This window comes from Lolium rigidum, chromosome 2 (genome assembly GCF_022539505.1).
Source record: "Lolium rigidum isolate FL_2022 chromosome 2, APGP_CSIRO_Lrig_0.1, whole genome shotgun sequence".
Classification (NCBI taxonomy): domain Eukaryota; kingdom Viridiplantae; phylum Streptophyta; class Magnoliopsida; order Poales; family Poaceae; genus Lolium; species Lolium rigidum.
Window position 1 is genome coordinate 257,625,063 of NC_061509.1, and position 23,183 is coordinate 257,648,245.

Genomic DNA, 23,183 nt, shown 5'->3' on the forward strand with positions numbered 1-23,183 from the left:
TATCTGTACCATGCTTGACTTTGTAGTACAAGCGTGCAATCAAGAATTTAAGGATAAAAACAAGCCCAGCAAACAACGAGTACAAGATTGTTGGCTTCAGTGACCGCAAGTGTCATGAACAGATGTGAGTGAGCATATGGGTATTTGTTTAAGTGATGCTTCTTTATTGATTGCATGGACTGGTTACATGGCATCTCCTGATGTAGATTATCTTTTTGAGCAATTAGATGTTCAGTGTTCTGTGCAGTATTCAAAACGACTTAGGAACAGTTCAAACATTTGTACATCTACTGCCCAAAACACTTAGGAACAATTCAGAACATGCTGCCCTATTTTTTGTTGACAATAATTTTCAAGAACATACCTCAGACTGAATAGGATCTTGATTTGGAAGTTGAGTTTCTTGCTGAAGTTCTTTTCCTTTCTTCTTCCCCAGTGATTGCTCCTCTTTTTCCTCCATCAGTTGCTAATCCTGCTTTTGGATCTAGATCCACGAAGGAGCATGGACTCCCTGGAAGGGGGGTTTGGTTGAAGTGGTTGGAGCACGTGAAGTCCTTTTCTTGCTGGAGAAGAAGATCGAAAAGGTGGGATTCACGTGCTGGGCTGGGAGTTGTTACTGTAGCAGCACCTGGCATCAACTTACATGTCTGGGCTTTTTTTTACTGTACACTCGTATGAGTCCTTTTCATTGCTTGGGCTTTCTCTCATTTTACTTGTTGGGCTTTTTGATTCTCACACAGAAAGTTCACTCATTGACAAACGAACGAAAATTACATCGTAATCAAGTCAGCCCAGAAACTAAAATGTGTCTGTTTAGTTGGACTGAAACAGACAGTTTTGCAAAAACTGATTCCTGCTACTACAGTCCAGCTGTTAGTCAATGATTGGTCCTGGAAAAGTGTCTGTTTACGAATTGAAAAACAGCTGCCTGTCGTATAGTCACTCCCAAAATCTTTCAAGTACTCATGAGATTTGTTTCAGATTCTCTTTCCTGCCAAGGTTAGGGATTTGTATAAATAGATAATAAATTAGACTAGTGTATTTAATATGAGCTGTCATATCATGCAGAACTTTAAATTATGTAGAGATATAATTTAAAATCTACATGATATGACGGGTCATAGGGTTTAGAGTTTAGGGTCTAGAGCGTAGCTGAGAGACTAGCCTATAAAAGTTACTGTCACAAGACACTAACCAGCTATATATGGTTCACTTCTCACGGCACCGCCCCTCATCATGCATGGCTGCTTCGCGTCGATCTTCTACATCCTTTTGCTCTGCCGTATCGATCCAAAGTAAGAAAAAAAAATGGTGAACGTTCCTTGATGCAACGGTGCGTGGATCACACGGCGCTTGCTATTTTCGACGTGCACACATGTCAAAATAATGTGCCTACAAGGCTACAAATAGCCACGCACCCAGTTTTAGACGTGAGATGGGATAAAGCACCGCTGCTGCGCTGCAGTCCTGAACCATGCATGCATAGTTACCAAGGCGTAATTCAGTTTGGCAGGATATCCCATCATATAACTAAAAGAAAAATAGAGACCTATCACGCTTACCTGCTCTTTCTACCAGCACATTGCTTACCCGTTGGTGGCGAGGTGGCGTGTATCAAAGCGGAAGCCTGGTACAAAACTACTGATCAACCATCCGCATCTCTAATTCTCTGTCCCTAATTCAATAATAAAGATGTTATAGATTTGTCCAATTAAAAATACCTATATACTAAATATGTCCAGTTATATTCAACATCAGACATATCATTAACATCTTTTTTAGGATGGAGGTAGTAGTTTTTTCAGAATAATCACCAAAGACTTGCGGCGTTTATAAAATTGAATAAGAGAATTCTTAGGTAAACTAGGGGAAAATGGGTAAAAAAACAAGAAAATTATACTCCCTCCGTCTAGGTTTAACATGCGCGCATGTAGTTTAATAAATTGCTTTGGTCATTATTTTGGTTAATAAAATATGAAATATATGTCACAAAATTATATCATCGGAAAGATTTTTTTTGCATACGAATCTAATGATATAAATTTTATAGAAATAAAATTTATATTTAGTTGATCAAATCAATGGTCAAAGTTTATCTTAAACTACATGCGTGGCTGTTAAACCGAGACGGGGGGGCGGGGGTAATGACAGAACGTTCAGAAACTGTAAGAGTGCCACAAAGAACGAAGTTGTCGGCGCCCCCACATATCGAGACCATAACCAATTGTCCGGATCATGGTGGCCATGCACACATCTTTCATGTGCACACGAACATGGGATCATCAACTTTTCATCTTCCTTTGCGAATTCTCACTAGAACACCCACTAACATGTGCATCTCAATCTCACTAGAACACCCACTAACATGTGCATCTCAACTCAACATCAACATCAACATGTGAGGTGATACCTTTGTTGTCTAACCAATCTTGTTCGAACATGATTGCGTTGATCCACAAGGTCAACATCTTGATAATCATGGTGGTGGAGGTGCCATTGCTTACGTGATGAAGGTCATCAACGAACGCCCAAGCATAGAACCATATGTAGAAATAACCTAAACCAACGTCGGAGGCGCAGTGTCGAGGTGGATCAGGAGGCAGGAGGTGGCGACCATTGGAGGCACCAGCCAACCAGGCGATCCCGATGGCATCAGACCATGCATGGAAGGCCGGCTAAGCCGACACAACCTAGCCTCACACTGGGATCTGGCAAAGATCCCACGACGTAGCTAGACCACGTGACCATGGAGTAGACGGACTGCACATGCATATTAGGGCCAAATACCGGACGGTAGTTTAGTCATCTATTATCGTCATCGGGTGGAGTCGTCGTTGGACAACACGCCGCAAAATATGGAGATCGCGGCCCGGGAGCAGTTGCCTGGGAGAGTACCCCCTTCGCCGGTACTACCTGGCCTAGGCCATGCAACGATTGGATGAAGCCGGGGAGGGGCCGATGGCGGGAAAGTTATGGTTTCCCGATTCACTTTCGTGAGAGACGCAGGGCTGGTCAAACTTTGAATAACTAGTATAGTTTTTCCTCTATTAACATGACACATTCAATTTTGCGTGAATTATTTTGATCATATGTTAGATCTACGGTACTCCTCCGTCTCGGTGTATTAGCCATGCGTGTATTACTAGGTTGTTAATTTGATAAACATAGCATAAATTATACTTCCTCCCATCTTTTTAATTGACTTGAATTTAGATAAATTTATATTAAATCGGAGTCAACTAAAAAGGATCAGAGGAAGTACAATACAAATTATACCCTTAAAAAATAACGTCTAAAGTAGCTTTATAGAGATGGGCTCACAATTCGAAACGAAGGTAGTACCCGCTCCGTCTAAAAATAGGTGTCTTAAATTTATTTAGATACAGATGTATCTCTAACTAAAATACATATAGGTACTACATTCGTATCTGGACAAAAGTGAGACGCCTATTTTTATAGAAGGAGGATATATCTTCTCTTTCTTAATAGATGGCCCCATTTTGCTGGTCTCACAGCGAGCCACGTCACCTCTTCAAAAAATTGCACTACGTCTCATTGTTTCGACGCGTACCCAACACTTTTTGCAATCGAGACCGACACGGCAGGACCGACGAGCCGAACCGAGCAGCTTCCTCGGCAGACCCACCGCACGACCGGAACCACGAGTCCTTCCTCGTGAGAACCACCTGCGTCCACTAGATGGGCCGACCGAAGGTAGCCCATCAACAGTTGGACCGATGGTGGCTTGCGAAAAAAATTAGCCTGCACGACGGTCTTCGTCTTCCTCGTGGTCGCGACAGGATCCCGGTCGCCCCATAGATCTCTCCCCCACCACGACTTCGCTCGGTTCGCCTTCCAACATCCCCACCGCTCGCAACGGGAACGGGCCGTGGTCGCCCCTGGATCCCGGCCGCCACATACATCTCTCCCCACCACGACTCCGCTCTGTTCGTCTTCGAGCAACGGCACAACGGCAATGGGTATGCTCTGCCAATCTCCGCCCTCCGCATTGAACACAATAAAGCCGGCCTTGAAGGCAGTAGAAACTGCTCGGATAATTTGTTCTGCTGCCGCCGCCTTAAAGGCACGCGATGGTGCTCTCATCTGCCGCATGGTTTTCTGACATTTATCGAGACTGTTCGATGTATCTCTACATTTATCGAGTAGAAACTGTTCGGTCCAACTGAGCCATCGCCGTCTCCATGTTAAAAACCACCCCCGTGCTGCCATTGACATTGACCGCACCCTCCTACTCCATCTATGGCACTGGTCTCCACCATGGTAGCTCACGTTTTTAGTCTCTCTTTCTTTTGTGAATTCCTCAACATGTGTTTCTTAATCTTCCAGGTTACGCTCTGGCCTGGCTCGAAAGCTGCTTGATGTTTTGCCACACACGATTTGATTGGATTCTATGTGCTGCTTTCTCAAGCCCCTCCGATTTGATTAGGCTTCGACTGGATTCTGCAGGTTAGATTCTACATCTATTAACGGGAGAGATCTTGATCGCTCCTTTGTGGTATGCCTTTCTGTTTATTTTTCGTCATCCTGCCAAACAATTATGTACAAGACCCTTGTGGCCCTTCGGGGATCAGGGTTACCATCATACAGTATAATCTACTCTGAAGTATTTGTTTTGTGGCCCAGATGTCAACAATATGGTCTCAGCTTTCAATTGTCAAAATAGTGAATGTTTTTAGGCCAAAGGAATAATCAGCTTTGTGGATATCATTGCGTGAAGTTTGGTAGGCAGAGAAATCTTTTTTTCTGTGCAGAATTGTTCCCTGTTATTTTCCAGCTAACAATTCAGAATTCAGGCAGTATCATGATAACTTACTTTCAGATTTTTTTTTTACATTTTCTCTTTGCAATCTATAATCCTAATTGTGCCTCTTAATATCTCAGGTTCTGCAAACTGGTTTATATACAATGTAATCTGACTGATTAATGCATGGTATACGTACTTCACACCAGAGACTTCAGCTGGTAATTTGATGATCAACTATCTTGCTATTTTACACAACCTGTTTTTCCATGTCTACTTATTGCCCGCAGGTGAATTTTGAAAACGTCATTTCTTATGGCAGGGAGTCTTTTTTTAGAGGAAATCCAATACCGATTTTTTTTTATTTCCTTATTTGAGGTATACTGCTGGGAAAATTAGATGTTGGATATATCAACACAGGTTACCATGTACGTACCACAGGTTATTGCTTTTCAGATATTGTAAACCTGACCCATGATGTTATCATAATCTTATATTACCTAACTGCATTTAAAATACATATGCAGTTCTATGTTTTCTGATTCTGAGTTCTAATATTGTTTTGTGTAGAACAAAGAAGATAGAAGTATCTTCCCTGGCAGATTTATTTGGCAAGATGCAACCTACATTTATAATCCCTTGCATCACACGTCCTTTGCAACTTTAAGAGGTAAATAGCTTAGCATTATATTGTTGATGATCCTGTTTGAACCCTATCAGGTGGCTGCTCATGTCTTTCTCTGAGTGTTTGATTCTTACTTTCAGCTGTGTTTTGCCTCTCATAATGTTTTTCATTCGGTACGTAATAATGTGGAGTACTTCCAGTACAGTACACATCCCAACAAAAAGAAATAATGTCTCTTTTTAGTATGTATTCATACGTGAGATGCAGAAGAAAAAGGAGTGCTAGCTAAATATAAATATGAGTGCTCCAATTTGTCTGTCGAACCCCAAAGGATGTGTAATTACAATTTACACTTGAACATAGTATATATTACAACATTTCCATGTGTGAACTCTTCAGATCTTTTGTTTGTGATTCGATTTCTTTTGCCTCAAGAGCACATGATTGATAAGCATTTTTCACTTAGGTTAGACACTATTTTGTTCACCAATTCAGCATGGTTAACTCAACAATTCAACATTTCAGTGCAAAGGAATTTAGTTGCCCTTTCTGAAGGTGGTCTAAACTAGCAGACTACCTTTTATGTATTACAATTTTCTTAATGCTCTTACAAGCCAGCTTCACTACCATCTATTTATATATTCATTTAACATTTCATATGTATATCAATACCGCTTCAGATAATTTCTGATCTAATCTTTGTTTCTTCCTTAAAGAAGATGTATGTTTTCGATTCAAGTTTTTCTATAAAATCTAGAAGATATAAGTTCCGCAGCAACGCGCGGGGTATCATCTAGTTATTAGAAGGCTATTGCTCCGGTGTCCCCCCCTTTTTAAACTTTGTTCTATTTAGACGGCTAGGATCTGCTGATACCCCTTCGTGGGTTGACTTAACATGTGTGTTTGGTTCATGGGCAAATATGTACGGAATGGGATGAGATAAAATATGTTTAATTAACGATTAATAGAAAAGAATAAATATGCCATTAACACACCGGTTAATATGTAATTAACGGGTCCTTATCCCTTTGTGGTGGAGGCCGGACCTAGCGGGCGGCCGCCTACCCGTGCCTAGCAAGGTCACTACCCGCACATATTTAGCGAAGCCATTTCTGTCGACTGGGTGTGGCGCAGACGTAGCAAGCTCGTTGATCGCCACGCCATGGAGGCCGCCGCCGCCGAGCTAGGGAGCCACGTTGAAAATCAAGCCCGCCGCTTACCGCGCCCTGGAGCCGCCGATATCGAGCTGGGGAGCCACGCGGAAAAGCAAACCCACTGCTCGCCGTGACATGGTGGCCGCCGCTGAGCTGGGGAGCCACACATACGACGGTGGCAAGTGTCGGAGTCGCGTCGACGACCATGGATTCGCAGGCGGCTAGTGAGATTAGTCATGAAATTCACGGATCATATGGTCCAACCTTTTTCAGAAATATTCAGCTTTTGGGATGAGATCATCCATATTTTCTGGTCACGAACCAAACGCACGTTTACCACCTGAACGTCGTTCGCCAAGGGGGGGACACCGGAGCACAGCCCTTATTAGAAACGTTTTGGAATATGAATTCAGCATTATAGTTTCTGTTTTGTAGCATATACTTTACGTTTCGTTGATCGAACGTACGAAGTCAAAATTGGATCTCACAATATATATAATTAAACTGGCCACGTGAATACGATGGGAAGAGATATGAGCCCATTCGCCGGTGGTCAAGTTTTTAATTTGCATTGGGGAAGAAAGAAATTGGCTCCCCCTCCGCGTTTAGAACTTTCAGATTGATACCACCCCTAGTTATCCTGAACTCGTGATATTGCGATGCTACAAACTGCCTGCTACTCGTAATCCAGTCGTCGCCTGGTCAGCAATTAGCAAATTACCAAGGTAACTTTGTTCTTATTGTATCCTTCTTGACCGGTCTCCAACGGGAGCAAGAGCCAAGAGCTGAACCTGCCACGCTTCAAATTGAAAACGAAAATTCTCCGGCCACGCGCGGACGAGAGCTACCCTGGCTAGTTCACTCTACTGTGTTTGTCCGGCGGTCTTGTCAAATTCAACGTACTGACAAAGGGAGAAGCTATGGTACACGCTGTGGTTCCCTCGATCTCTTCAGAGTTCAGCCTCCTCGCAAAACGCAGGAGACAGCTAGCGACCTAGCGTCGTTTTTTTCTTCTCTGTCGCGCTGCAAGTCAGATGACCAAATGTCCCGTCGATAGGCGCCAGCTAATCTTAGATATAGCTTCGCGGCACCACCCACCGTAGATCTAAAAGCCGAACCGGTTCACTGATTGAACCATGAAAAAACCGGAACAGGCGACCTTGCAAGTTTGTTAAGCGCAGAGGACCGTTTCTGCCATCGAACCGGAAACAAAATCACTCAAACCGGCCGGTTTTCAGAAAAACCAGCGAAGGGGCGGTTAGTGATGAACCAGCAGGATCACTGCCATTCCAAAAAAAACGTGCAGTGTTCTTGACTTCCAATGCTCAGTCTGCTTTGGGTGCTACAAATCCTAAAGTTTGATTATCGTTGAGTTATTTTGTATGAAGATTTTAATTAGTACGGTCCTTCTCCCATGTTTTTCCACATTATTTATCTACTATTAATTATAGGAGCAATATAAAGCAGCCAAATCCAAATTCGTAGCTATTACCTTGTCACAACATAATTATTGACTGCATCACAATGCACTTGCAAACGATGGTACTCTCTACATACCGATTTCTAAGGGTATTACGGTATTACACACTTTGAAAAAAAAACTGTAACTATAAATCTGGTATATTTTGTTGATAAAATTAATATTCAATTTTTTCTCGAAATTTTGTAATACCCTAATAGACCGGGTATGGAGGGCATAGCAAATTCAAACTTTTGGAAATTATGATGACAAAAATTAATAATATATTGAACGAAGAATAGTCAACGGCGAAAAAAAGTATCGGCCCTCGTTGTCGCTTCCAGCGGGCGACAAGAGGGCGACCGAATCCTACCTTCCCCGACCCTCTTCTCCGCCCTTCCCAGCCACCGCCGTCGGTGCAGGCCACAAGGCAAACCCCGTGCGGTGCAGGCTGCGGCGGAGCAGCCCTTACCCGTGGGTTTGGAGGGGCGTGGGGCTCCCTCGGCCGCCGGTGATGCGTACTGGTCTACGACGGTTTCGGCGGCGGCAAAGCTTCTCTGGCGGCGTAGCGCAGAGTGTCAGGCTGGCGATACTGGTTGGCGGCGGGCGAAGCAGTGGCGCACAGCGGTGCTCTCCCGGCCTAGATCCGGGCCCTTTGGGCCCCATCTGGGTCAAGGCGGGCCGCCTAGGCGTTGATGTGCTCCCTCCGACAGGTGGGGGAGGTGGCCGGAGCGGGGGCTGGCTCGTGTGGCAGCGCGTGTCCTGTAAACATCCCGGCGGGGGGGCTTAACGAGTATGGTTAGGTGGGCTTGTGCTTGGCCGGGCGAGGAGGGCCTGGTGTGCCCCCTACCGGCATGTCCGGACGGGTACCAACATTGGCAGTGGAGGCGTTTCCCTCCCGTGTGGCCTCTACCTCGACGATTCTCGATCTCGGGATACTCCCTGGTCCTGTTGGCCTCGGTCTGTTGGTCGCGGTAAGACAGCCTTGATGTTTCTAAGGCCGTGGGTGGGCGCACGTTGGTGGGTGGTGATTTTGGTGGAACACGATGGTGCGTCGGGGGCGGGGTGCTAGGGTCGGGAGAAATCTCTATAGGTCTGTCCGACACCAACGTGGTGATGCCCGCGAGCGCCACCCTTCCTTCCTGAAGGCCATTGGCTGAAGCCCTCCTCCCATGTCCCGGCACGTACCGGGGAGAAACCCTAGGACCAGGCAGGGCAGCAGTGTAGACGTCATCGCATTCCTTTTAAAATGTTGCTTGGCATGTGACCCATCAGAGTGCTAGCGATGGACCTAGCGCATGGACCTCTCACTCTGCTTGTTCCATCATTTTTTTCTGGAATTCTATAGCCAGGGTTCGATGGGTTTGGGGCTGCTCCAAAGTCGAAATGACCGAATGCCGAAAAGGGGAAAAGGACAGACGCCGAAAAGGGAATGGGAAGAAGCCACGCCAAAGGAAACTGCCCTCCAGTTGTCACGCTAGCGCTTCGCACGGAGAAAGAAGGGCCACCGAGGGAACTCGCCTTGTGATGTACCTTAATTTTTTCCGAAACAAATACGTCGAAGGACCTTGATCAGCAATCGTTCATGCGGGTGTGAGAAGAAGCAAGTGAATTCAAGGCCTTTGGAGGATTGGGGTGGCGAAAGATTTTCTATAGGGCGTACACATGACAGTAAGTACACCTGCCGGCTTGCTGTTTTGATTTCTCGCTGTTTCACTTTTGTATAGGAAACAAACTTAAAATTTTGCAATAAAAGATATGGGACCTAGTTGGCTAATATACTGTTGATCTCTCTCTCTCTCTCTCTCTCTTCATGCATGTACTCTTTTCTTTTCCTTTTTCAAGATTTCTTAGACGAGGAAGTGGGATCTTCTGCAGAAAGTATCGTTGCTCTGCAAGCGACCATTTTATGCCTCTCTTCTCCATGGTGTTTGCTCCTCCGATGTGGATCCATGGGGCACTAGTCCAGGTTGGAGCGTTGGCCATAACTTTATAATGAAGGAAAATAAGGTATATGGCCATCTCAACGAATCAAAAAGAAAGAAAATTAGGATCTCATGTCATTCTGCCCCGCCATTTAGGTTATTTGAAAGATTTTGCAATTTGAACTAAAAAAAGATCACGTTGCACCGTTGTAGTTAAATTCGTTTACATTCATTGCCGTTTATGAAGTGACCAAAGATTCTTGACATATTCTTGTGAGAATAGTAAGTCCTAATTAACCTTGGCAGTACATATATTAGCTTGTTCCTTCTAGAATAGCAGCCGACCAACTTCCATTTTTATTGATATAAATCCTTACATGTAGCTGACTCCATTTAGACATGCCACCATTTTTGTCATAACCCTGAAGTGTAGCTGACTCCGGTGTTACCCAACCACGAGTCTCCCAAAATAAAATTCCTTACAGTGAACCGTGTTGCATCTGCGGTGGATAGGGATGTGTGCACCCCACTCCACTTCACTCGTCCACTTGTCACTGCACCTGGGCCAGTATTATCGTACTCCCCGTAGTACAAGGTGCTCAATGCAAACTGGCCTGACCACTCTAGCCACCCAGCTGGTGTGATTGAACGGTCGAGATAGCTCTCCATCACGACCGTCCGCGAGTACTTCTTCCACGGACGGCCTAGATACACCTTCGTGTCGCCTATGTCAGATGTGCTTGTGATGCGACACTTGTGGATGGAAATTCCCGTGTTTTGGTTTGGGTCCGTCCGCCCCTGGGCCGTGATTGTGTCCTTCTGACCAGTGTTGGGCTTTCTAGGACGGATGTCGCAGTTCTGGATTACCACTGCGGAGTTGCCGAAGATGAAATCCACTGTGCCAGATATGCTATCCTCCGAGTAGAACTGCCGGTTGGAGTGCACGTACAACGTGTCCTGGTACGCCTCGATGTTACACTGGTAAACGACAGATAGGTCGCCGCCAACCCGCAGCGCCACGGCTTGGCCCTTGCTCGGGCCAGCATCGTTGATGATAGTCATGCCCTTGGCTATGAAGCCTGAACCCATGGCAGCTGTCACACAGTAACATTAACTTGTTAGCTAGTTTGTACTAGGAAAGGTGTGAGTACGCTCAAAGAAAAGAAGAATCAAAAGTGTGAGTGTACTACATGGAGCAGAACGAGAAACAAAAGCAAGTGAAACATCGCTATCGTTGCATTTGATGCTTCTCTAACGGTGCAACACTGTCGATGAGATGGAGGACACAAAGATAATTAAAAGTGTATGGATCCAACGACCAGATCGAACTATTGGCATGGACATATTTGGCTTGCTTGTGCCTTTATATTTGCAGGGTACAAGGTAGGTAATAAGCATCTGCTCCATTTTTGGGGCTGTACCTTTTGCAGGTTGATACCATGATGATAGGGTAAGGACCCTTTTTCAAGAATCTAGCTCGGACAAAGAAAAGTTCCAAACCAAATTGAAGAGGGGGAAAGATCGAGTAATATATCTCTTTTTTTGCCGTACTTCGTGTACTCTCTCTAGTTAAAACAAATGTGACTTTCATCAATAACGTGCACAATGCTTGGAGACATGTAAATAACCTCAAACTCAAGCACTCACTCCCCCTTGCATGTACAAATCTCTTTATATTACAAAAACAATGAAAGAGAGGATATATCAGTCACAATTTTAAAGGTTTAACTGAACTCCCACGCTTAAACAAAAAACATACCGAATACTCATGTGTTAAGAAGTTCCGGTCATATCATACAACCGACACTGAAAATACATGACTGGTCTCAGGTATTCTTGATCTCAAGTTTCAAAACATGTAAAATATCGTACTCCCTCGGATGCATATTAGTTGTCGTTGATTCACATTCTACGACAACTAATATGGATCGGATGAAGTATTTTTTTAAATTCAGTTTGTGCCCATTCATATTAACTATACTCAGTCTAGCGATAGCATCCCCAGAATTTTTTAGTAAATGGAAAATATATTGCGTGAACATCTTTTGTACAATGTGAACTATTTTTTTATTAGTTATAACTCATTTGCAATTTTAAAATCTTGGTTGCAACTTGACTTGAAACTGAAAATATATCAATTTTTTTAACAACTGTAAATGAAAAAATATTAATTGCAACTCGACTTGCAACTGAAAAAATCTCAGTTAAAACCCGTCTTGCAACTCAAAAGTTTGAGTTGCAACTCCGTTTACAACTTACAGGGTGCACAAATCATGGTGCAGATCTCCATAAGATAAGGTTAGGTTGACTGCAAAATAAAAATCATTGTGTTGATGTGCTGTGTTTTGAGTTGATATTTTGCAGTATCGCTAGTTCAAATACAATCTTTGTATTCGATTTCTTTGAGGACTTCAATATTTTATGACAACTTTTTGATATGCTGAATTGGTGTAGGCTTGTCGCGTATGCGATATGGATGGGCGTTAGTTTTGTACATACATGTAGTACCACGTATGCTAGCACGAACTACTACGTACCGACGGTGGCGGAGTCGTACGTGGTGTAGCCGTCGGCGACGCTCCTGTGGCCGACGATGACCGTCTTCCCCTTGCCGTCACCCATCAGCATGACGTCCCTCTGCTTGCTTGAGATACGCACGCTCTCCTCGTACCGACCCGCCTTCACGTAAATCACCTTCCTCCCTACTCTGACAGCCGCCTCGGAGGAGCCCACCGGCGGCAATGCCGCCGTCACCGCGGTGATCGCCTCGCCGATGCTCCCGTGCGTACCGCTGCCATCCAGCGCCACCACGGCGTCCGGCGTCAAACCACCAACGGTGGACTCCAGGAGCTTCCTGTCGTGGTCGGAGACCCATGACGGGAACCTCCGGTTCGGCGGCGACGATGATGGCGTGGACGCGGCGGACGGTGGTGCCGTAGGTGTCGTTCCGCTCCCGCCCTTGAACTTGGCGTGCAGAGCCAGCGCCGTGCCGATGTACTCCGCGAGCGCGCCGACCCGCCTGCGCACGCCCTCGCGCCCCGTTGTGGCTGGCACGGCGGCGAGGCTGTCGCCGCAGCTGCCCTGGTTCGTCAGCGCTGCGCTGAGCCATGTCGTCGCGTCGTGCGCGGACCCGGCGGCGAGCGCGTCGCCGAGCTGGACGTGGCTGATGTCCAGCAGCTCGGCGCAGTCCTCCATTGCCGAGGGCGGCAGTGCGCCACGCCGGCGCCCGGACGACGCCGACGAGAGGTTGCGCGCCAGAGCGCGCGCTGACGCGGCCCGGCCCATGGCGAACTGCACGGAGGCCGCGAACGGATCCTTGGCAGACCGCGACGCGGACGACGACATCGCCGTCCTGCACGCCCCCGGGTACGGCGTCGACGAGCAGAGAGCCGTGACGTTCAGGAGCGACGCCGGCGCCGCCGTTTCCTCTGCGGAGGTGGCAATCCCCGAGACAACGGTGGCACTGCCTTTGACAACCTTGGAGGTCGTGTCTTGTTGCTTTCCGGCGGCAACAGAAGCTGCTAGAATGGCCAGAGCTAGCACCGTGGCAATGGCTTCCTGCCACCGTCGCCAGCTTGTCCTGCCTTGTATTGCCATTGTCCCAGCAATTAAGCGTTGGGTCGATAGGTGCATGGGTACAGCGTTGCAACACACAAGCAGGGGTTTTTATAGTGAAACTTTGCGTGTTCAGTTAAGAGAGTCGAATTAATGCAAATTGAAAAGTTATACTTCTGGTAACAACTGATAATCCATCTCAGCTTTGCATGGTTGGATTGTGGGCAATACGAGCCAATCTCAACTTTGGTGAAGGAGGAAGCAAATGGAGATGAAAACGATGCTGTTCAGTCTCTGGGACAGGGCAAAATGTGCTCTGGGTAGCGATCTTGGCTAGCTCTAACCCGATGACTCGGTTGGATGATCTTGATGTGTGATAGCAGGCCTAATCTGGTGACTTGATTAACCTGCTGATTGACCGGTCACTGAATTAAGTGGCCTGATTAATCGTTCCAGCTCTAACAGAAACAAGCAACGCTGCAGACTGATGCTTTCAGCAAGGTAGTCTGTACAAGTGGGCAGAGGTTTATGGTGAGCATTTGAGTTACATATACTCCTACCCAATGCATCTAAATTTTTATCCGAGTCAAACTTTATAAATTTTGATCATGTATATTGATAAAATTATGAACACGTACAATGCCCAATTAATATTACTCCCTCGGTCTATAAAAGGATGTTGTAAGTTTGTCAAAATTTACATGTATTTAGACACTATTTATTGTATGGGTACATCCAAATTTAGACGAATCTAAGACAACCTTTTAACGATGGTTCCATTGTTTTCTATATCAATTTTCAAACTTTTCAGAACCTGATTTGCACGAAAAATTATGCGCATCATATTATAATAAGGAAGGGTAAGTACACAGTACAACGACATGTTACAAATCAGAACCTACCGTAGGAAAATAACCTACCGTGTGACCATAATGCTGCACCAGAGTCATAAAAACCAGCAAGCAGGTGGAGCGCGGCGAGGCTATATAACCAGACCTGGCTTCCTCTCTTCCAAGTTCCAACTTACTCTAGTACCTAGTAGTATCAGTATCTTCTTATGTGCTATAGAGTAAAGATGGGAATAGAGAAAGATGAAAGCACGTGGAATCGCATATCACCCCTTGGGTTGAGAGGCATCTGGAAAACCTTTGAAACAGCACGTACCAGATCCATATAGTGTGTTTTTTCTAAATCTCAGGCATGTTAAGTCTTGACCTGCAGAATTCGGCCGCATTGATTCTAGGCCAGATAGTGGAGATAAATAAGGTACTCCCAAATTAGAAGCAGCAAGATAAGCAGATTCCAACCATGGATTGAATTGAGAAACTGAAGGCTCTGACGTGATTCTAGCGAGTCACAAGAGTTCAGTTTTTTTTTTTTTTTTTTTTGCGAATGAACAAGAGTTCAGGTTTGATGGTGCTAAGCCACTGACCACAACGGCAAGAAACCGGGAGTACACCAAAAAAACGTATCGTAATTTTATAGAAGGCAGAGATTTGATGTGCAAATACGGACATGAATTTGGTGAACATGGGTGCCAGTGCCCCCTTCACTTTTAGTTTTCTGAAAATTTTAAAATCTCACACTTTTATGTTTTTTAAAATTATGGCGTTAAATATGTAGATAGATATGTTCATGAGAAGTGTATGCAAAAAAATCTCAGTGAAAAATACTTTAAATTTTGGGAAATACAAAAAAACAAATTTCTGACAAAAGGATACACTATTGTAATACGGAGTACTATTTTACTACCATTAAATGTCAGAAATTTGTCTTTTTATGCTGTTCAAAATACAAAGTATTTTTTAACAGGACCTTTTTTGCATACACCCCGCCCGTATATATCTATCTATATATTTAACGTCATAATTTTATGAGATATAGAAACGTGAGGTTTTAAAATTTTCAAAAATCTAAAAGTGAGGAGAGCACTGATGCCCATGTGTCGAAGACACTTTCCGTGCAAATACTATGTTCATGGGGTGGTTTTGGAGTGCTGATCTGCGTCCTTTTTATACTGTTACTAGGAAGTCAGGCGCTGCGGCACGCAGCACCCTTGGTACAACAGAGTGTAGCTAACAGTCAAAGCCAAAGTGTATAAAAATAGTTCTGCTACAGAACCTGGAATGTGAGCACTAAAGTTCAGTTATTTAGTTGACAACTAGCCATGTATACACCAGAAAGAAGATAATCATGTTCTTCAAAACATAGAAAAACAGTGCGTAAATCTTGGATCTCCTTGTATGTCAACAAAGGGAAAATATGAAATATCCCTGATAGCACTATAATCACCAACGCCCATGCGGAAAGACAGAAGTCAACTCAAACCAAGACTCAGTTTGACACCATGCTTTGACCCCACTCATTCACTCCTAACATTCAGCTACAACTGAATTTTCGACTAACACTATCACAATGTTAAATCACAACTAATGCAGCTGCAAAATTCCAAATAAGTATGCCACCTGCACTCCCGGACGGCCATGGAGCCCGCCCCTTTTTTGCAGTTGATAGAGCAAACTGATGTATTGTAATAGCTGAAATAGTTCAGTGTTATAAGGCTACTTTTCTAAGTTGCCGATACTCACATGCACATATAGTTGATACCAGGACCAAATGTGTAAGCATACCCTAAACCATGACCTGAATAGTAATAGCTGAACATCTTTACAGGTGATCAAGGACTTCTTGGTACACCATATACTGAAAGTGAGCCTTTCAAATGTCATGCCGATTTGTACCTGGACACTATATGATTTAGATAATTTGCTTGTACATGGAACATAGTGAATTGGGACCATTAAATAACCAAGGTGTTATCAAATTCTGAAGTGGGCAAAGGTTTATGGTGAGCATTTGAGTTACATATATAGTACCCACCAGTGATCTCACTTCGAAAAATAAATTAAAAATCATATTTCTAAGCTTCATAAAAATCTCAAAATAAATCACGATGTAGCCGGTATTGTATCCCACAATCGTGTAAATTTTCAACTGAAAATAATGTGTATTTTAGGCTGCACAAAAATAACAAATGCATAGATCTGAGTATAGTGATTCAAATCTACAAAAAGAAAACAGATTTTGTCATTTTTGTATAGGTCAAAAAACAAAACATTTGAAATTGAGATTTGTAGGTTAGTGGGGTACATCATTAGGTACTTTCAGAATTTTGTTACATAATTTTTTAAACATATAAATATAATTTTCGATTTTTTTTAATCTGGCAAGAGCACTGGTGCCCAGGATCCAATATGACTTTTCGCTACTACAACCACATGTTACAAAATCAGACCATATACGTTGTAACAATAAGTTGTACTCCCACCGTTCCTTTTAATTAACGCGGTATTTCGCCTTGCATGCGTACATGCTTGCTAGCTAGGAACCTAGGAGCGTCGATTAAATGGGATTGGAGGTAGTACGTAAAATAAAAGCAAAAAAGGAGATGGAACGTGGCGAGGCTATATAACCAGGCGTGGTTTCGGTTTCATCTCTTCTAACTCATCCAAGTACCAGCGTCTTGTTATGTGTTGTATATAGAGTAAGATGGAAATTGAGAGGTGAAAGCACAAGGAAGGAGCTGACATATCACCCCCTTGGATTGAGAGGACTCTGGAAAACTTTCGCAACAAGTAGTCTGATAGCTCTATGGTGTGTTTTTTCCAACACTCGGGCATGCTAAGTTTTGACCTGCAGTATTCGACAATGTTGACTCTAGGCCAGATAGTGTTGATAAATAAGGCATTCCTAAATTAGAAGCAGTAAGACATGCAGATTGTTCATCCATATGTCAGCTCTTGTTCAACGGCGTGAAGCTGTCCGGCTGTTGTATCTAATGGTCATTAGGCGACCACTCCGAGCTCTAGTGTCGGCCTTGCGATTGGTTCCATCTCTATTGCTCCCTTCGGGCCAGCATGCCAGTGAGGGTCTTCATCAACTCGGTTACGGCAGTCCACTCCCAGCCATCTTCAAGTGGTACCATCCCCGGTGACTGTATGACAATATGATTTGGGGAACCGGCACTACTCCAAAGGGAGAGGCCTATCTCATATATATATGGGTATACAAGATACAAATACAAGTGTCTATACCACATACGGTATGACATACATATACAGCTACTATATATGTCTAACACCCTCCCTCAATCTTAGCCACTTCGTAGAGAATTAAGAAGGGTAAGATTGTGCCTGCAAGCCTCAAACTGTGGTAGAGGTAATGGCTTCGTGAAGATGTCAGCAAGTTGATCCTTAGAGGAGATGAACTTGATTTGTAGTAGCCGTTTTGCAACACGTTCCCTCACAAAATGAAAGTCAACTTCAATGTGCTTTGTTCGGGCATGGAATACCGGATTCGCAGAAAGGTATGTGGCACCGATGTTATCACACCAAAGTATAGGAGGTCTAGGTTGGGGAATGCCCAACTCCTTAATCAGCGACTGTACCCAAATGAGCTCAGCAGTAGCATTACCAACAGCCTTGTATTCTGCGTCAGTACTACTGCGAGAAACTGTTGCCTGTTTACGAGCACTCCAGGCAATCAAGGTAGAGCCAAAGAATACTGCATATCCCCCCGTGGATCGCCTGTCATCAGGATTGCCTGCCCAGTCAGCATCAGAATAAGCCGAGAGCACAACAGAGGAGCTCGGCCGAATATGGAGACCGTGGGACACTGTAAGACGCACATAGCGCAAAATGCGCTTAACGGCAGACCAATGAGTGTCACGAGGCTCATGAAGATATTGGCAAACTCGATTGACAGCAAAGGAGATATCCGGGCGAGTAAGCGTCAGATACTGAAGACCACCAACAATGCTTCTGTATTTAGTGGCATCAGCAGAAGAAAGAAGCTCACCATCTACAGCAGTCAGCTTGTCAGTGGAAGACATTGGAGTCGCAACTGTCTTACACTTCAACATCCCAGCACGCTGCAAAAGATCCAAAGAATACTTCTTCTGTGTCAACACCAAACCACGGTCACGAGGAGTAACTTCCAAACCAAGGAAGAAATGAAGCGGACCAAGATCTTTGACAGCAAATTCAGCACCCAAGGATGTAATAAGAGCAGCTGCAGCCGAAGAAGATGAACTGACAAGAATAATGTCATCCACATAAACCAAGAAGTACATAGTAACCTCAGGCTTGTGCAGAAGAAACAAAGATGTGTCGGCTGTAGAAGGCACAAAACCATGAGCTCGAAGCGCAGTAGCAAGACGCGCATGCCAAGCACGAGGAGCCTGCTTCAGACCATAAAGAGCTTTGGTAAGCCGACAGAGATAATCTGGATGAGCTGAATCAACAAAGCCTGGGGGCTGACGCATATAAACCTCCTCCTCCAAGACGCCATGAAGGAATGCATTCTGCACATCTAACTGACGCATCGACCATCCTCGAGTGACTGCAACAGAGAGAAGTAACCTGATGGTGGTGGGCTTGATCACAGGACTGAAGGTATCTTCATAATCAAGACCATAGCGTTGCCGAAAACCGCGAGCAACAAGACGCGCTTTGTAGCGCTCAATAGATCCATCAGCATGTTTCTTCACTTTGAAAACCCATTTAGAATCAATGACATTTACCCGAGGCGGTGGAGGAACAAGAGTCCAAGTCTCATTACGAAGCAAAGCTTGATATTCCAGTTCCATAGCTGCTCTCCAATGAGGGACACCCATAGCAACTTGATAATTGCGAGGTTCAACAGACGGATCAGAAAGTGCAACAGCCGAACAAGCAGCATACCAAGCAACTGTACCATCCGTGCGGTGAAGGGGTCGAACAATGCCACTACGACTGCGTGTATGTGGTCGAAGAGCAACAGGAGCCGTCGCAGGAGGAGCAACCGGGGAGTCACACGGAGCAGACAAGGAGCTGTCCACTGCAGGTGGATCATCCACGGGCGAGGCAGGCGCAGTAGACGCCACGGGCGTGGCGAGCGGAGTGAGCACTGCGGCCAGGGACCCGTGCACGGGCGACGCACGTACAGGCGACGCACGTACAGGCGACGCACGCACAGGCGACGCGGGTGGTGCTGGCGACGCGGGTACAGGCGACGCGGGTGGGTCGGCAGACCGTGCATGGGCACAGATGTCAAGGCCATGCAGGGGCCGATCGACGAGTGGAGACGCCGCTGCATGGGCGTCAAGGTGGTGCTCGGGCTGTGGCGGAGATGTGACCGGCGAGGATGACGGCCGATCAGCTGAATCCGCAGCCGAGGAAGAGGAAGACTGCAATGGCGGTGCAGTGTCCTCGAGCAACTCCAACCGAGCACCACGACCAATCCCTGCACCATGGTTAGGCAACAACATAGGGGAGTATGCAACATCATCAAATTGGTCAGCAGGAACAGTAGTGGCATGAGGTGGAGATGAGTCTATGGTGGAGGATGATAGGTTGGCAAAGGGAAACAGGTTTTCATCAAACACGACATCCCTAGAGATATAGACACGATTTGTAGGAACATGAAGACATTTGTAGCCCTTATGAAGAGAGCTATACCCAAGAAAAACACACTTCTTAGAGCGAAATTCCAACTTGCGTTTATTGTAGGGGCGCAAGTGAGGCCAACAGGCACACCCAAACACCTTGAGAAAGGTATAGTCAGGAACTTCATGCAAAAGTAATTCAATGGGTGTTTTCATGTCAAGAACTCTAGTGGGAGTACGATTAATGAGAAAACAAGCTGTAGAGAAGGCATCACTCCAGAACCGAAAAGGAACAGATGCATGAGCTAGCAAAGTGAGGCCAGTTTCAACAATGTGACGATGCTTACGTTCAACAGCACCATTTTGCTGATGTGTGTGAGGACAGGCTAAACGGTGAGATATCCCAAGCTTTTGAAAGAAGGTGTTGAGATTGCGATACTCGCCACCCCAATCGGACTGCACATGAATAATTTTGTGCTTGAGAAGCCGTTCAACATGAGTTTGAAACTGAATGAAAACATTGAACACATCAGATTTGCGCTTAATAAGATATAACCAAGTAAAGCGACTGTAAGCATCGAGAAAACTGACATAATATTTATGACCACTGACAGAAGTATCAGCAGGACCCCACACATCTGAAAACACAATTTCTAGAGGATTCTTCACTTCTCGACTAGATGATGAAAAAGAAAGCTGATGACTCTTGCCCTGCTGGCATGCATCACACACTGCAGGATCTTTATTACTAGACAAACTAGGAAGCTCATGGCGATGGAGAATATGTCGAACAATAGGTGTAGCTGGATGACCAAAGCGAGCATGCCACTGTGACGCCGAGGTGCGAACTCCACTGAAGACCTGAGAGACACGTGGCGACTCCAATCGATAGAGGCCTTGACAGAGGCGCCCACTAAGAAGAATGTCCCTCGTGGCTCGATCCTTAACAAAAAGATCAAAAGGGTGAAATTCACAAAACACATTATTATCATAAGTGAGTTTCGGAACAGAAAGGAGACTACGTGTCACAGAAGGAACTCGAAGGACATTACGAAGATGGAGATTCCTATCGGCATGTCTAGTAAGAAGAGATGCTTGACCAATATGAGAGATGTGCATACCTGCCCCATTAGCGGTGTGAACCTTGTCGGAACCATGGTAGACATCACGGGTATTGAGCTTGCCCAATTCACTCGTTAAGTGATCCGTAGCACCGGTGTCCATGTACCAGTGGGGATCAACATAGGTCTGAGTGTGCCCCTGCTGACCCTGAGGAGCGGGACGATCAGCCATGGCGGCTTGACGAGCATTGTTGCGGGTGTCCTTGCCGTCATTGCCGATGCCGAGGAAGCTGCGCTGAAACCGGCGATGACACTTGGAGGCGAGGTGGCCGTCACGCCCACAGAGCTGGCACACGCGTGTGGGGCGGCCTCCGCCTGAGTGATCCGGTGCAGAAGGCGCAGGTGGCTTGGGGACATAGGGTTTCCCGGAGCCATTGGCCGGCGTGGGACGGAAACCGCCCTTGTTGGCGACGAGGGCCGAGGAGTCACCGTGACCCCGGCATCCTGGACGAGCCTCCACACGCTGCTCAGTATTGAGCAAGCGCTGGTACAGCTCATGAGCGGGCATAGGCGACGTAGCGGCGCGCTCATTGACCACCTCCACCAGGCCGTCATACTCCTCATCGAGGCCGTTGACGACGTAAGAGGTGAATTCGGAGTCACGAAGAGGCTGGCCGATGGAGGCCAGCGTGTCGGCGAGTTCCCGGACCTTGTTGTAGTAGTCCGTGACGCTGAGGTCCAGCTTCTCACACTCGCCAAGTTGACGACGAAGAGCATTGGCACGCGCCTGGGATTGAGCCGAGAAGGTACGCTCGAGGATGCTCCATGCCTCGTGCGAAGTCTTGGCGAAGACGACGAGACCAGCGACCCCCGGCGTGAGGGAGCCCTGGATCGAAGAAAGGTTGGCTTGATCTTGCCCCGTCCAGACGCGTTGAGCAGGGTTGATCACCGGTCCGTGCACGCCATCCACCAGCGCAGGAGGACACGGGAGAGTACCATCGACGTATCCCATCAGATAATGGCTCCGAAGGAGGGGGAGGACCTGCGCACGCCAAAAAATATAATTGTCTGGCGAGAGCTTAATAGTGATATGATTGCCAAAGTGGTATGGTGGCGGGATCAAGCCAGATGCATCCGTCGTGGGTGCAGGCGAGGGCGCCGCCAATGGCGTAGCCGTCACAGGGGCAACCACGGCAGGTGCCGAGCCCATGATCTGTGGCACCATCATGGCGGAGGACGAGGGAGACGGAAGCGTCTCGATCTGCAGCGCTGTCGTGGCTGCGGACGAACGATCCGTCGAGGAGGCCGACGGCGGGTAGGAGAACAGGGAGCCGACGCTCACAGTCCCGATCGGAGGGGCCGTCATGGCGGCGTGATCAAGGGGCCTGTTGAGGAGCGCAGCTAGGGAAGCCGGCAGAAGGCCGGCGGAGGCGAGGCCGGTCATCGAGGACGAGCTCGACATGGCGGCGGCGGAAGCGAAGGATCGTGCGGCGGCGCACCTGGTTAGGGTTTTAGGCACCGACTCACTCTGATACCATGTATGACAATATGATTTGGGGAACCGGCACTACTCCAAAGGGAGAGGCCTATCTCATATATATATGGGTATACAAGATACAAATACAAGTGTCTATACCACATACGGTATGACATACATATACAGCTACTATACATGTCTAACAGTGACAACACGGGTGGTCACGGTTTCAAGCTTGTCTTCGTCGCCAATTGAGAAGGACATGACGGTGTTTTCCTATATCTTTGTAGGGTTTTTTCTTAAACTTTGAGGACTGTTGTATTTTTCCTTCATTTGGAGGTCCACCTTGAAAATGTAGCCCCACCGATCTTCGGAGTCCTTCCCTGTTAAAAAATGGTACAATTCACCAATACTACTCACGGAAGCTATACACCCGAAATGATTACTTGAAGGTCTATGATTGCGGCTCTCAACATTGCATTAGACGCACGCGGGACCGCTCATTTCCCCCCTTCTCCCCTCTCCACTTGCTACAGGGTTTGAGAGTTGGCCGCTGGTGGCCGGGCCGCTCCAGGGCCTCCTCTGCCGGATTAGCCGGCCGGAGCTGGTCAGGGAAGGGTGCCGGAGTAGCTAGGTATAGGTGTAGCTTTAGATCTTGCTGTTTTCTGTGTTTTACCCCCGTGGAGACTGGCGTTATGCCCCAGGGGGCATGGCCATGGGGAAGCTCGAGCTGCTCCGGCT

At 46.3% G+C, this 23,183-nt stretch overlaps 1 protein-coding gene across 1 annotated transcript; it reads right to left on the reverse strand.

Annotated features, from left to right (window-relative positions):
- Positions 1 to 10,339: 10,339 nt before the first annotated feature.
- LOC124688623 (pectinesterase-like) lies at positions 10,340 to 13,522 on the reverse strand. The gene is made up of 2 exons (XM_047222277.1): positions 12,463 to 13,522; positions 10,340 to 11,019 (listed from the first exon to the last, which is right to left on the reverse strand). The coding sequence occupies exons 1-2, from the start codon at positions 13,520 to 13,522 to the stop codon at positions 10,340 to 10,342; spliced, it is 1,740 nt and encodes a 579-aa protein (XP_047078233.1).
- Positions 13,523 to 23,183: the final 9,661 nt, after the last annotated feature.